This window comes from Mustela erminea, chromosome 5 (genome assembly GCF_009829155.1).
Source record: "Mustela erminea isolate mMusErm1 chromosome 5, mMusErm1.Pri, whole genome shotgun sequence".
Lineage (NCBI taxonomy): Eukaryota > Metazoa > Chordata > Mammalia > Carnivora > Mustelidae > Mustela > Mustela erminea.
The window spans coordinates 129,271,252-129,287,815 of NC_045618.1; the positions used below are offsets into that span (position 1 = coordinate 129,271,252).

General features: G+C 45.4%; 1 protein-coding gene across 45 annotated transcripts in view; it reads right to left on the minus strand.

Annotated features, from left to right (window-relative positions):
- Window positions 1–16,564, minus strand: part of NRXN3 (neurexin 3) — a 1,567,429-nt gene that overhangs the window by 1,454,643 nt on the left and 96,222 nt on the right. For 41 of the 45 annotated variants that reach the window (XM_032341551.1, XM_032341519.1, XM_032341525.1 and 38 more), the window contains exon 3: window positions 13,431–13,448. The exons of the other annotated variants lie outside the window; for them this stretch is intronic. In XM_032341551.1, the coding sequence (XP_032197442.1) occupies window positions 13,431–13,448 (18 nt within the window). The remainder of the gene's footprint in view (window positions 1–13,430; window positions 13,449–16,564) is intronic. 45 annotated transcript variants of the gene reach the window in all.

The following is a 16,564-nucleotide window of genomic DNA, read 5'->3' on the forward strand; positions in this document are numbered from 1 at the left end:
AGATTGCTTTGGCAATGGTGCGGACAGGATAGATGAGAGGGAAAAGAGACAGAGGCAGAAAGATCAGTCAGGCGGAGGGTCTAGAGTAGAATCATGGTAGTGGGGAGGAAAAGGAAAAAGAGGATCCAACAGGCTTTGGGTGACCAATGAGATGCTTCGGGGGAGGCGTGGATGGAAGGCTGAGTGAACGTTGTCAGAAACAGGAAGGTGGGGTGGGCTGGAGGATGAACGGGGGGCGAGGGCAATGATGAGTTCTGTTTTCGGCACGACGAATTGAGGCAACAGAAGAATCCCTCAAGCAAAAATGTCTACGATGGATCTTAAAATGTAGGACTAATGTCGTGAGAACATCAGGACAAGTATCAGGGTGTATCACAGCCCCTTCCTGGAAGAAGGTCAGTCAATGAGCCCTCCAAGAAAAAGGGGCTCATGGACTGAGTCTTAACTGGGAGAGATGGGACAGGTATTAAGGTATTCCGGAGGTTCTTTTTTTTCCCCATCGTATTCAACATTAAAATAAAATTTTATATTCAAAAAAGAAAAAGGAACTATGTGGCTTTCAAATATAGATACAGAAAATAATGCTCAAAAAATCTTAACTGAGAAGGATATAATTAGTAAGGGAAAAAAAGGAATCTATGCTGGGTGTGTGTTATCTGTGTGGCTGATGAGGAAGGGGGAAAAAGGAAGATTGGCCTTCCCATCAACCACAGAAATAGAGGGTCAGCTGCAGTGCTCTGGACTACATAGCCGGCCCTGGGACTAGCATCTGGCTGGGTCTGGAGTTTGGCATTTAGTCTGGGTGTGATGCTCCAGAAAAGAATGGCCTGGAACAGGGACTCAGGGAAGCAAAAGGGACAACATCTTTCACAACAGTCTCACCATGGGCTCTGGATTTGAATAGATCCTCAACTAAGACTCCAAAGCCAGCTCCATAAAAGTTCACCTACTGGAGGAGGTGAACAGGAGGTAGACTCAGAAGAGCCTTTGACAGGTGGGATACTGAGAATTGCCAACACTGAATTCCTGTGGAACTATAATGCCTTAAAAAAAAAAATTACCAAAAATTTGAAAGCAATGGACGTGTCCATCTAGATGTCACGCCCTGACAGAATGCTGCCCTAGCTAGATCCAGGGACCATTCTGGATCCCAACAAGATGTCTGCTATGTACACCTATCTCCTCACTCTTTCTAGTGCTTTATTCCACCCTTCTTGTGCCTACCTATCTCTGTGCACAGGCTCTCAGGGCAGATGTAAGAACAAGAGAAAAAGATTACCAGTCGGTAAGATATACAAAATTGAAACTGCCTTAGAACAGACTGCAAATCATATGTAAATTATATGCAAAATATACGTATGGCCCTCTAAACTCTGCTACGTCCTTTGGGAAAATCCCCATGGAGATAGCAGCTTTTGCAGCTTGGGAGAATGGAAACGGCTATGAAAGCAAAGTCATTTGTAAGCAGCTGTGGCCATCATGAAGCCCGTCATGAGAATGACTGATACAGAGAATAGAAACCATTTACTGAAACAGGCAAGAGGAAGACGCAGTGTTCAGGAACCAGGCCAGAAGTTGAAGGCCTTCATAATTTAAGCGAATACAGTTTCCCCCTCAAACCTATAATATCCTACCCACCTCAGATGGTTCTCAATCCATCCTACTTTCCTTCATTTTGCCTGAGTAAGTAGGGAAAGTATTTCAAGGGAAGAAGGAAGTCACTCATGGGGTTAAAAAAAAAAAAAAAAAAAAGATTCAGGGAAAAAAAAAAAAAAGGCAAGTTATCTCTGCCAAGACTTTTCTTTCATTCACTTTCAGGGTAACTTTTATCCCTGTTTAAAATCCACATATATCATCTCTTTTTCCATACTGAAGTAGAGAAATTAAATGTCACTAATTGCTACAAGTGCCAAGTGCTAACGTTGAATTCTTATGAAGCCACAAGGACTTTTTAAAAGAGTAATTACATAAAATCAGAAGGTAATAGAAACATTCATCGATATTTCTAGAGGAACTAAGGAGATCGTGCATGTGGTAGGGGGTGGGACCCAACCAAGAGAAGCCACAAGTGACTGTGGCTATAAGCTGACTGGGAATTTGGAAAAGAAGGAGAAAGAAGAAATTCACATGTTAACATTTTAAGCACTTAAAAGGGGAAATCTGGTGGTCTTGGGAAAAAGAATAAGGACTGCCCCTAATATCTGCTGATGGTTCTTATAGACAAGGCATGGCTATATGTCACCTCATTAAATATAACTCTATAAGAAAGGCATTGCTATGATTTTGATTTTACAGGTAAGGAAACCAAAACCTAGAACCAAAGTCACACTAATTAGTGCAGGGTGAAGTGAGGATTCTAAGCCAGCAGATGGACTCTCCAGACGGTGAGGATAACCATAACACTAGCTACCCGGCCTCCTTCAGTGCTGGTGGAGAAAGGAGGAGACATGTCTTGGAGAATTCAGCAGCAGAAAATACGCCTGGATACTAACTCAACTTCATTTATGACTCTGGTCCAGCATGATATAAGGAACACTGCGGGGAGCCCTTTTAAAAGGCCACTATCTCCCTCTCCCTAAGCCCCACCCCCAAGATTCTACTAAAACATGAAGCTTTTCCTTTGGAGGCATTTCTTAGGGTTATTAAGCCAACTCCCCTCATTAAAATGCAAATCTGAACAGGAGACACACTTGGGGTCCCTAGTCATTGACCCCGCTCCACATGTGACATCATCAGAAAGCCAAACTAAAGATCTTCCTTCAAAGACAAGGGCAGCACGGGGCCTTGTATGTACAGGAAGGACAGTGACATGAAGTCACAGGTTGAAGAAGCCTGCCACTGTATATAGAAGAAAGGACTCAGAAGACAGGGCAAGACAGGGGAGAGGAACATTTAAAGGAAGAGTAGGTCTGAAAGAAACCTCCATCTACTTCCATAACTGTGCCCAAGACCAGCCCTTCCCTGGGCAATTCCCTGACCTTCGTCATGGACTTCAATGTCCTTGTTCCATCAGGGCTTCACTAGTAGCTTGTATCAGAACTTAGGCCTGCTCAACATTCTGATGAGTCACCTGGCTAAAAACATTAACTGGCATGTGTCTAGATGTTGTGATGAACTAAAGCTGAAAGGAATAGCTAATTTGTTAGATAAGAAAATCAGGGTCCAAAAGGATATAAGCAAGAAAAAGTGAGATTGAATCTTAAGGGACAAATGTAAATACTGACACTTAAGCACAATCCCCCACTTTACCTCAAAATAAAAAGAAGACAATAGTGCTACCTCTTCTCAACATAGAATGTACCAAACCTAGGGTTTTGGTTCAGAGAATGGTGCCATACACTAAGAAGGACATTGACAAGGTAAAATGTGTCCAAAGGAGAAGAAAATCAAGGAGTTCAGAAGCATGTCACGTGCAGAATGGCTGCAGGAACTGCCACACACAGCCTAATCTAGAACAAGCTAGAAAAACACAGAACAACTTCCTTCAAGTTATTTTTAAAGTTGAACATGCAAGATATGAGGGCAAGCATATTTGGCCAGAACACAGGGTCAAGTAATAGGGGAAGACTCATATGCCAGAAATGCGGCAGAAGAGTCAGAGTAGGGTCTTTGGAGATAAACTACCAAGAATCCATTCCAACTCAAAGACACGATGCCTTTATGAACCAAGATGATCTCCAACGAGGCCAAGAAACTCTTGGGTTGACTCATACCAAACTGGTAATTGACTACTTTTGGCCTATAAAAATGACTATTTTAAATGGTTCAAACTAATACTCTCAGATCACCACCCAGAATCAAAAAGGTAGAGACTAAACAAAGCTTCTGTCAATCACCTAACAGCGATCTAAGCACTTGGGACAATCACCTATTTACATATATGTTTCTGGCTTTTCCATGAGTCTTGAACAGTACTGGGGATGAACTGAATAGTTAGACTGATGACAAAGAGAGCCTGTGCTTAACTCTCCAAGGCAGGACCCACCCAGGTCCCAGCTTCTGAATTTGCCCTTCCATGATGCCACTGTGTGCCTTTCTCACCACTAAGCCCTTTGTAGGATATAAGTATGCTAGTGCACTCACTGTTTGCCTCTAGACCAACTTTGTTCCTACAGCCTGGCTACTGGACTGAATAGAAAGTGTTTCTTCCAGTGTCACCCATGAATCACCAACAGCCCCTGCATGGTGTAACCATAGGGATGAGGAAAATATGCAGCACCTTCCCAACCTATTCCATCTCTTGGAGGGTGGGGAGGTGGGTTGGGGTTTCCTCGTGCATAAATACAATAGAAAGAAGAGAAATGGAGGCACTCATGCTTATCACCCTAAGGGTTAAAAGATCAGTGACTGTGGCTTTTAGAAAAGACTCTTCCCAACGGAGAAGTTCTTACACTCCAACTGTCATGAACTTCTCTAAAACCGTTCTTTATTCATAAATGACATGAAGCTGGAAGGGCAGCTGATGTGCTAGATGAAAGAACCTTACCCTAACAGATCATGGCATGTTGGATTTTAAAAATCCAGGGTTGAACTGAACAAAATCAAAGAATGATCCAACTAAGTCAAATAAACCATCGCGCAGTGTAGGAAGGGGTGAGAAATGGTTTAGCAGCAGTGCACAAAAAATAGTCAAGGGGCACCTGAGTGGCTCAGTCATTAAGCATCTGTCTTGGGCTCAGGTCATAATCCCAGGGATCCTGGGATCGAGCCCCACATCGGGCTCCCTGCTCAGCAGAGAGTCTGCTTCTCACTCTACCTCTCCCTCTACCCCTGCCCTCAACTCATTCTCCTGCATAAAAATAAAAATCTTTAAAAAAAATAGTCAAGATCTTTAATGACTTTAGTTCAACATCATGCTATAGTCATTAAAATAATAAGGAAAGGTATTTGGTGCCACCATTAATAGATGGAGGAAGTCTAGAAAAGGGGAGCAGTGGGATCACTCTATAATGAACTGGCTGGGATATGTCCATAATACTGTCTGTGGTATGGGCATGCTTCTTTGGAAAGGATGCAAAAAAATAATAATAATTTTTTAGAAAACAATGACCTGGATGAAAGAACTTAAAACCCTGGTATGAGAATGCCCAAGGAAACTGGAGATGTCTTGGCTTTTAGGGGGAAAAAAAAAATCCTTAAAGACCAAAAGCCCCGTCTTCAAACATTGGGAGTGTAATTAGATCTATTCCGTGTGTCTCCAAGGGCTGGAAGCAATACAGGTGGTAAAAGCTAGAGTGAGTCAGAATAAGGAAGGCTTTGGAACATTCAGTGCTCTTTAGAACGGGATGGAACAGCAAAAGGAGCAATGAGCTTCTCGTCACTGTAGGGGTTCAAGCCAAGTCTGAATGAAACCTTGTAGAAAGAGATTCAAACATCAGGTGCATAGAGAGCCTTGAAAACATTTTGGATCCTTTTCCATCCCTGAAATACTGCTTCTAACAATAAAGTTTTATGAGGACATACAGTGTGGTAGGTAGTGGAGACACAGGCATGGATACATCTCTGTTCTCGAAAAGTAAGACACCCCATGTCCTTCCAAAGCCCACAGTAGTCAGCGAAGAGGCTCGTGGGGAATAATACACAACTGACTGTAATGTATTATGATGATGGCTCTACAAGCCCCATCACCTAAGATGCCACTGGAGCTCGAAGTAGTGGGGTCATTCATTCCATCCTTCCTTCCACCTGCCCCCCTAACTTCCTGTCTTCCTTTAATGTTTAAAAGGTAGAAAATAGTGGTTAATGCTGGAGCGTTAAATTCCTTTACCTTCCAGATCACCTTCATTAAAACAGTGGTTCTCAAACTTTGGTCATATCAGAATTCCCTGGAGGAAATGTCTTACTTGAATGAGCCTGGATCTCCGTTATTAGTTCTCTAGGTGATTCTGATGCTTACCAAACTTTACAAACCACAGCTCGAAATCCTCCAAAACCTGAATTCAGATCCCAGCTCTACCTCTTACTAGCCATGGGCTTCGGAGCCGGTTAGCTCTTCCATGCCTCCTTCCAGGACACTGTCTTCTCAGGATCACTGTGACAATCATGTGTAACCATGTATGGGCAGCACTTAGCGCTGCTCAGGGAACACAGAAAGGGCTTGAAAGGAGGTAGTCACGGCTCTTATTATTCAGAAGACTGGTACATCTGGGCCTTCTCTCTGCCCCGCCTCCCACGTCTCACCAATGCCAGTTTTCCAACAAAGTGGCAGCATTAGCAGACCACCTTCCCAGTGCAGCCCCCAAGGCTTCCCTCCAAGGTCATAGTCATCTAAGTTGCCCCACAAGGGACCCACTGTCCCCAACTCTCCATCTCCCAGCTCCTTCTGAGACCCAGCCCACAAACAGGCAAGCTCAGCCCAGGTCCTTCCCAGACCTTGCTAAGTAGGTCTACAGAGGGGGAGGGTCTCCGAGGCTGTCAAAACCGAGCTGTACGATTTAACCGAGTTACATGGAAGTTCTCTGGCCTCAATTTCCCACCTGTACAAGGAGGGAATTGGTCTAGAAGAGTTTTTCTGTGGTCTCACCAGTGGTATTTTGGGGATACAGATGTTTGAATGAGACTCTTCCGTACACCACAATGTATTCAGCATGCATTGTTTCTCCTTAAAGCCACTTATTTCTGTGCATCATCGAGCAATGAATGGACACTGCACACGTTCGGCAGGACCGGGGCGGGAACAGTACTATCCCACTGAGACTACATGATATTTCTAATGAATCTTTCCAGCTCTAACTCTGACTTTGCCATCCAGAACTGAGAAACAAACCAGGACCCTAACCAGCATCCCAGCGGGTCTGCCTTGCCAAGACTGTAAAGATCATGATTTTAAAATATTCTAGAAAAAGGCACTAAGGCCCAGTGGTCTGCTTCCTTAACTTAGCTACAGCCGGAGGCAGGCTGGGAAGCAGCTCCCTATTCACAATTATTCATCAAGAAGAGCTACAGCAGCCAAGGGGGTCTTCCTCGGCCCCTGTGGGCAACTGGCTGGAAGCTGATCACTGTCAGCCCAGCCAAGGGCCCCCTTCCAATCCAATTACACACAGCCCTGGTGGATTCCCCACTGCCTGCATCCTCCACTGACCCGAGCCCAAGATGGGCACTGAATAAAATTCGATTACCTCCCGTCTCAGGGTGAACCCCAATACAAAAAGCAGACTTTTTTTCTGAGAAGTGAGGAGTAAAACTAAGAGCTGAGTCCCAAGCACTATTTATTCACTGACCAGTATATATTATTCCATTCCCACTACATACTGGCACTGATCTGGACCCAGAGCACAGAATGAGTGAACAGGAGTATATCTCTGTGGAGTGTATGTCCTGCTGGAACTCACCATGAGTCATCTCTCGGGCCACACACACCAGGGTTTGCATCCTGCTCTGCCACTTTTTACTGGATAAAACTGGTGAGTGGACATCCCTGAGCCTCAATTTGCTTGTGTATGGAATGGGTCTAATAACAAAATCTACCTCCTGAGGCTGTCAAAAGAATTAAATGATGCATGCCAAAATAGTATTTAACTCCTGGCTCAAAATACAAGCTCAATGAATGCCAGGTGTTTTCCCTAATAAATAAAGGAGAAAAGCAAATGGGGCTATTGCCCAAAAGAAGAGGAAGGAAAAGACAAAATATGTTATGCTTAGCACTGGAGTTAGGAGCCTTACGTCTTCTGTAAAAGAGAAGGCACTTTCCTGATTGCTATTGCCTGAGTATCTCAGTTGGAGGCCGAATCATGGATCCTCAGAATGAAAGAAGCCCGAGAGGCCATCTGATTCAAGCCTTTCACATCAAAGAAAAGACCCTTAAGGCCCAGAGAGGTTTCATGACTTACCCAAGGCCACACAACCCCCAGGGAAAGTGGCAGAACTAGAAGGAAACAGAATGACAGGGCAGAAATCCCAGCTAAGTGTTTTAGTCCTGGTACCTACCATACCTGGTTCTGACCCTGGGCAAAGGATCTAACATCTTGGAGCCCTAGGTTCCTCATCCATGACGGGTGCCTGGCGCACCGTGGGACCCTGTGAATATAGGTCCCCTTGCCTCCCTCCACTCTTTGGGATTCCTTGGCCTCATTTCAGAGCCGTGGTGGCCAGGATCTAAGTCTGAGGGATCTCATCATTGAGAACATAAAGATCAGGGCGGATGGAAGAGAATGTGTCACAGGGAAGCATAGCAGATGTCTTTTGAGGGGCTCTCCAGCACTGGGAGCACGCCTCCGAACACTGTGGGAGACCAGGACAGGCAAAAGAATGTCTTTTCTTTTAAACTTCTCTGAGGCCATCTTGACCTGTGAAATGAAAACGTGTGGAAAGGATCAAATGAGCTAACTTAGAATACGAGCTAATTTACACATGACTTACTATGTGCCAGGCACTGTTCTAAAGACTCGACATGCGTGAACTCACGTAACCTTCACAAGAGCCACGTGAGGTAGGTATGTACTGTCCCCATTTTACAGATGAGGAAAGTGGGACCCACAAGGGGAAGTTAACTTAAACAGCACCTACTGTCTGGGAGAAAGCCAGGATACCAACCCAGCCATCTGGCTCCAAGTCTACGCTCTAACCCAGGGGTGGCAAACTTTTTCTGTAACAGGCCAGATGGCAAGTCTTCTAGACTCGTCTCGCCACACAGCTACTCCACTCCGCCTTCGCAAAGCAAACCAGAGACAAAGCAGAAATGAAGAAGCGTGCCTGTGTTCTGATAAAACTTTATGAACACTGAAATCGGAATTTCATAAAATATGTGCATCACAAATTATTCTTTTGACTGCTTTCAACTATTTATAACGTGAAAAGCCATCTGTAGCTCAAAGGCCCTATAGAAGGAGGCAACGGGTTGGAGTTAGCCCCTGAGCGCCTGAGGGAACCCTGTGCTAACCTGAGCTACCCTGCCTCACTTTGTAAACTCTTACATGGAAAGTGCCAGAACAGTGATGGTCACAGACTCAGTGGTCAGGAAGTGTTCATTCCCTTTCCCTTCCCTAATTCCAGTCACCTTCCCAACCCCTGTGTACCCAGAGCCACGTTGCACTGTGTACCCAGGAGAAGAGATGAGAAACCAGCAGTCATGTGGTAGACAGCACCTTCCTCAGTAGACACAGCCCCGCTGGCCCCAAAGAGGAGGATAAGCCGGGCACTTCAGGTCAATGGGTCTCAAGCCTTGATGTGTGCACACCTGGGTGTCTTGGTAAAAAGCAGATTCTGACTCAGCAGTTCTGGGGTGGGGCCTGAGATTCTGCTTTTCTAACAAGCTCCTGTGTGAGGCCAGTGCTGTGGTTCCGAGGGTCCGTCTCTGAGCGGTAAGTTCTAGGGCAAACCTTTGTGTCCATCACACAAGTCAGACACAATAGTGCTGCGTCCTGACTTTGGGCTCAGCGTTCTTCAAGCTGGACTCCCCGGAGACAGGGCAGGGCTCAGGATAAATCACCAGGTCTGGTCTCTCAGGACAGCCCCAAGATGACTGAAACTGAGAGGGAAGACACCGAGGGCAGAGATCAAGAGCGGACAGAAAGAGGCTCCAGCAGAGGCCGTCAGTTGCTTCGGGCAACAGCACGCCGGGACCTCCTCTGGGCCCTGGCAGACAGCAGCCCCTCCTCCCGCGCCTGCCAAGGCTCTGACGGACCGAAGCAAGAGGCCTATTTCCTCATCGGGCCTCTGAATAACTAGGGCACTTCCACAAGGTCACAGTTATTCATTTAAATTCCAGCTCTAATCAGCAGGCAGAGCCTGAGAAATTATCCCTTCTGAAGAGAAAGACTGTCATCGGAGCACCAGAAGCAGCCCCTCGTGGCTGCAGGGAGTGGCGCTGGGGGAGGGGAAGAGAGGGGTCTTGGGCCCACAGACCCCAGCACTGTTCTCTGCCCCCCTAGATCCTTCCTCTCCTCCAAAGGGCTTGTTCTCCCCTTGGCAGAGAGTTCTGGAACACACAGGAAGAGGGAGAGAGCAGAGGGCATAACATGGTAGAGAGGGGGCTCGTACTGCCCACAACTGATCCCCCAGGCAGCACAGGAAAACCAGTGACAAATCCCAGTGGGCCAGGGGCATGTGATAAATACCTGACAGGGGTCTCCTCCAGGCCACCAATGTGTTACCCGGCCTTGGAGATGTCCCTTCCCCACCCGGGCCTCAGTTTCCTCCTCTGAAAAGTAAAATAGTTGTCCCTTTGAGCTGCCTCAGGACCTTACAGACACACAATGCCCTGGTACTTGTTCCCACACTCTCTGCACAGTGAATATTTTTCAGGCCCTACTATGTGCCACGCACCGCACAGAAAGTGAAGAATGCAGACGGCAAGCAGCGCCCCTGGCCCACAGCTCTGTCATGGAAATGCCAGGGTTTCGAAGAGAGTAAAAGCTCTAGAGGTAGACGGATGTGAGATCCTGGTCTCGTACCAGCAGCCGGAGACTGTGGGCAGTGACCGACCCTCTCTGAGGCCTCTCTCGTCTGAGAGAGGACGGTAACACCCGCCTGAAGGACTGATGTGAAGAGTTAAATGAGAGCGAAGTGTCCCTCCTCCCCTTCACCACATTGGCCTGATGCTACCCCATTATCCTAACCTCCCAACTCAAGACCAGATGGAGGAGGAGGGGCCATGGGTCTTCCCACATGGAAGTGCAGGAGGTATGGCCTGCCTCTCTTCTCCTGAGTTTCCAGCGCAGTCTCTCTGCACCCCCAGCCTGTCTCCTGGACCTTGGGGAAGGTGCCTCCTGCGGGCCCCCGTCGCCAACGGTTTCCAGTAGGAAACTTCTCACGACACCCTCAGCACGTAAAATTGATCAATCATCCCTCACAGCCTTCCCGCCACCCCTGGGTAAACAGTTACATTAGCTTATAAAATCCCCAATTTGTCTTCCTGTGGGGAAGGGGAAAAAAACTCCAAGAACCACTCAAGGTGCCTCGTTTCAGAGCCGCAACCCTGCTGGCTCCGCATTGCCTGGGCGGCTCCAAGAGGCGGGAGGAGGCAGTTCACCTCAGCCCGGGCTGGGCAGCTCCGTGGCCTCCCGCCCTGTCCTGCCCCAGGGAAAGGTTCAGAACTGGTGACCCGTTTCCAGCTCAGAAACCACAAAAACCAAGGGGCTGGGGTGGGGAGATAGAGGATTGGCAATCAGCTCCTGACACCTCAAGGGCAGCAGAGTGGTGGATATGGAATCAGGCTGGAAGCCCCTCTTGACCCAGCTCCTGGATGGCTGGGTGACCTCAACATGTCACCTAACCTCCTGGCCTCAACCTCCTCAGCAGAAGAATGGGGCTCAACGGACACACCTCAGAGGGTTATTAAGAGAATAAGATGAGAGAATGGCTGTGGAATTGGAATAGGGCCGTGTGGGGTTAGTTACAGTTGCTGTGATGTGAGGGAGCGTCACCTACTGACCTCCACCCCTCTGGAAAGATAGACAGGAGCCTGTGTGTCTGTGGCATTTCACTCCACCATATTGTTTCATCCAGGACCAGTAGGCGCCTTTGTGAGAATTACAAAATGGCGCCCTCCCCCTTACCTTTGGTCGGAGGCAGCCCCACAGTGGCGGGATTTCATTCCCACAACACACACAAGTCAACACAGGGATCCTGGTTCACATCTCTGCCAGGAACCAGGAAGAGGAGGGGTTGAGCCAACTGGCACTTCTACAAACAAAACTTGAGGTGTTGGGCTCCTACCTCACCACCTTAAGGTATTTCAGAAAACATCATCTTAACAGGGAGGCCTTTCCTGAGATTCCTCTATAAATTAGAGGAATCTAATTTATAGAGGCGCCAGTTTCATCTTTCTCCCCAGTGCTCATCATCCACCCTCTCATGTAATATACATAATACATACATATATGTAATATGTATAATGTGTGTGTACATATAGTTCATTGTCTTCCCTTGAGCAGAATAAAAGATCCATGAGGACAGGGATTGTTTCTATTTTGTCCTCTGTTCTATTCCTAGTGCCTACAACAGTGCCTAGTACATGGTACGTTCTCAATAAATACTTGAGTAAAATATTATTAAATACAAAATTAATCTAATGGAATCTTCCTAGGAAATGCTGTCCTATGCATCAGTTAGAACACTGTTTATTTTCAAAAGTAGGGTGTGGAGAGAAGAAAACAAAGACAGTGAAACCCTATTTATTAGCTGGGAGATAACTTTCTTTTATGTTATGTAATATACCACATAAATCAATGGCCAAAAACCCTACTTAAGTCTGGTTGATTCTTCTAGATAGTTAAAAAAAAAAAAAAAGGATAAATTCATTTGGAAAAAAAACCGCTAATAATGAAAACATCATATTATCTCTAAAGAAAAATAGACAATAGTCCCATTAGGAAATGTTTACAAGGCCTTCAATTGCTGGAAATTTTCAGTGATGGAATTTTCAGTGTGTTCTAATGGAGTGTGCATGGGCTTTGGAGTCACAGAGTCCTAAGTTCAAATCCCAGTGCTACCGCTGATAAGCCCTACAACCTTGGGCAAATGGCATAAACTGCTGGCCCTCAATTTCCACTATTATTCCACAATTTCAACATTAAAAGGACTAAACAAGAAAGTGTATGTGAAAATAGTTGAGAATGACAATATTCCCTTCTTACTTGGTAGTGTTAATTACTCCTCTTAACTCAAAATTCTATCCAGTTTAGAAAAATCTCCAAATCATTCTAAAGCCTCTGATACTTTTTATCCATATATGGTTGTATCCTCTCATATGAGCTTGTGTGTGTGTATGTGTATACACATGTGTGTGCACACACAGACACATAGACAATGCTTACGGTTAGAACTCTGGATGAATGTGCATTTTAATCAAAGAAATGCACAATTAGCATAAGAATGGCTCTTCCATTTGTTCATTGACAAAAACCATTCCTCTTCTTTTTCTTTTTTTTTCTTTTTTTTTTTGTTAATACAGTGAGCATGTATTGGTTACACAACCATTTAAAAACTGCTAATTTCATTGCGGGGTGGGGAGAAAGCCATTTCTTAGAATAAAAAGAAAGAAGACTTCTTTCACCCACATATTTTCCATGCTAAGTATGTCATATCTTCAACTTTTAACCACATGAAGCTATAGAAGATAAGTAGATCTAGATATGATAAGGCAAAAATGCTCATTAAATTGGAGAATTCATATCTTAAGGATATCTTTTAAAAATATTTCCAAAAGTGCTCATTTTCCACTTCTTTGATTCACCCAGAAATGTTAATCAGAAGGAGGTGACTGTATAAGCATGGGAATCACATTCCTTTGGTTTTAAAATGGTTTTCAAAACCAATACGAATACATCAATTCAAGGCATTTCTTCTCAACCCAAATCAATGAAAATGCAGTGTACTTAGATCTCTGCTCTGTTTAGAGTCCCTAGAAAAAGGTCTCACTCAGAATCAAACCATGCACAATCTGGCAGAGGGGAAATTTCCACGGCAGCTGTGTAAACACAGAGACTCACCTGGACCTTGACTGACATCTGTGGCAGCATTTTCAAAGAGAGGGAAAGGCAGAGGAGAGAAAGGGGGAGAAAAAGGAAGAAGAGTGTTAGAAGCACACACACACACACAGTGCAATGTGCCCTTGCATGACTATCATGTTCATGCAAGACCCCAGAGGTACTCAGCTTCTGAGCACTTAGTTCTACCTTCACCCAAAAACCACCCATGCAAGCCGAGGGACCAAGCTCCCTTTCCACTGTGCATGTAGCAAGAGAGGTGAGCTGCACATCTGTCCGGAAAGATATCATCCTGGAATCAGATAGGGCTCTGGCCAAGCAGACTGGAATCCTGCAAGAATATTGGTTAAAATATTCTGGTTGATTTCTGCATAACACCACCCAAGCAAATCCTCCTTGCCTCCAGATACAGAACACTGGACATGATGTCAAGCAAGTTTCCCCGCAGAGAGAAAAAATAATAAACCACTTCCTTGAGGAACAAAGAAAAAGAGGCATGAGAATGGAGAGCAAGTTGCAGCATTATTTACGACATAGGACTGAAGGACAGAAGATAACAAAACATTTATAATCCCCTCCCTCTCCAGTATTCCCAGTGACCATCCTTCATCACAGACAGCAGTGTGTATGCGGGAGATTGTGTGTGAGTAGATCATTTGCCACACAAATTGAAATTCTGCCTCCCCCTTTAATTTTTCTTCTTGCTTTTCACCCCATCATTAATGACAGGAATTGCCATTCGAAATCACTTTAGACAACTACAAATAGACATCCAGCCCTAGGAAGGTTGACATTTGAATTAAGCCAATGAACTTTCAAAAAATGAAGAGCGGTTGACTCCCATCATCCTCATGAACACAATCTCCTCCTCCTCCCCTCAAATGTAAGATAGAATCCTGCTGAGAAGCCAAATTGAAAGCAAGCCGGAGCTTTGTCAAAACCTCTAGACCCAGGGCACCTGGGTGGCTCGGTTGGTTAAGCAACTGCCTTTGGCTCAGGTCATGATCCCAGAGTCCCAGGATCAAATCCCACATCGGGCTCGCTGCTCAGCAGGGGGTCTGCTTCTCCCTCTCACTTCTCCTTTCTCATGCTCTTTCCTCTCATTCTACCTCTCAAATAAATAAATAAAATCTTAAAAAAACAAACAAACAAACCTCTAGACCCAACCTGAAAGGATATACCTTTCTGAGGAAATGGAACAGGAAATCATAATTTCAGCTCTGGGTTCTGAGATGGAGTCCCATGTTGGGCTCTGTGCTCAGTGGGGAGTCTTCTCGAAGATTCTCTCTCTCCTTCTTCCTTGCCCCCTCCCCCACTTTTGTGCTTTCTCTCTAAAATAAATAAATCTCTAAAAGATAATAAAAGCATTCATTTAGAGGGGCACCTGGGTGGCTCAGTGGGTTAAAGCCTCTGCCCTCGGCTCAGGTCATGATCCCAGGGTCCTGGGATCGAGCCCCGCATCGGGCTGTCTGCTCCGCGGAGAGCCTGCTTCCTTCTCTCTCTCTCTCTGCCTGCCTCTCTGCCTACTTGTGATCTCTGTCTGTCAAATAAATAAATAAAATCTTTAAAAAAAAAAGCATTCATTTAGAATATGAATGGCTTTAAGCAAGCAGATAACCTATTCATGATCAAACTTTTGGCTTTGATTATGGCTTCAGGAAACCATTGGCCATCCTAACGATCCCGGGTGACTCACTTAGAATCACAAAATGGTAGACCTGGGATACCCACAGACATCATCTAGCTTAATTCATTTTTGGTTAAGATGTGGGGGAGATGAAAGAGGTTGAGAGACTTGCCCAAGGTCACACACTTAGTTCAGGTACAGAGACTACATAAGACTCTAGACCCCTTGAATCCCACCCAGTTCAACATTTGTTCATTGGAAACCCAGGTTCCTCAGAGGCATAGGGGACCCAAATTCAGTTCGTAGCTAAAGTGAGCACCCTGGAACCACAAAGGAGACCCTCTTAGCTACCCTGTGAGTAAGTCATGGGTTTTATTTACTGTGCCTCTAATTTGCTGCAATCAGATTTGTCAAGCTTCAGCAAGATTCACAGACACTAGAACTCTTGCCCCAGGAAAATCCAGGTGTTGACCTAACAGAGCTGTGCCCACACATCCAGGAGGGGCAAATACACAGCAACAGCTAAGCATTTCTCCAGCCCACACCTTGTATTCCCTAGAAGCTGTATCTGCCCAAAGAGACTTCTAGAGAGCTCTGAATCATTCCTCAGCCACACCCCCTTTCACATTTTCTGGTGAGTTGTTTGAGATTCAGGGTAAAGTGGCAGCAAGAAGAAAAGTGGCAAAATAGAAGAGATGGGAAGGGAAAACACTCTGTATAAATAACTAAGCAGGGCAATTAACTGTGACTGATGGACAGCCTAGAATAGTGGTCGTTAGAATACCCTTTCATTAAGCAGGATATCAAACTATTTACATGTGGGGGAGTTCAGTGGTGGGACTTTCAACACTGTTGTTCATGGAAACATGCTCTTGGAAACACCAACACCCAAGGGAGGCAGGATATCATGGAACTCCAAAGTTCTTTCGAAACTAAGTTGCCCATTTGAACATTGTGTCTATAATCTTAAACTCTGGAGACAGACCAATCTGGGTTCAAATCCCAGCCTACTGAAAGACTGTAGGTCAATCACAGAACGTTTGAGTTGTTTGCCTCAGCTATACAATGGGAAGAGAGCAGAACCTCCTTCATGGCAGTGTTAGAAGATTAAATACTTTTAAGCATTTAACTCAGTACAAGGCAAACATTGCATAAATATTACCTGTGCTGATTGTTACCAATTTGAATGACCACAGACAGAATTACCAAGAAATGTTGACCAGAAGGCTCCCTGGAAACACCAAGAGCCTACAGGAATTAAAGGTGTGTGTGTGTGTGTGTGTGTGTGTGTGTGATTTCAGTTCAACTCTTCTGCTTATGAATGAAGAGATCTGTTCCAGCCCTCCCCTCTCTTGGGTCTTTCTCCTCCCATCCTCCTCCTCAGTGGGAAGTAGGGCAAGGAGGAATTAAAAGGTTGTAGGAGAATAGGAACAGGGGTCCAAGAAAATTCCATTCCCTCCTAAAGCTTTAACTGGCCTCAGTTCTAGCCCTGAGCATAAAACATACAGCA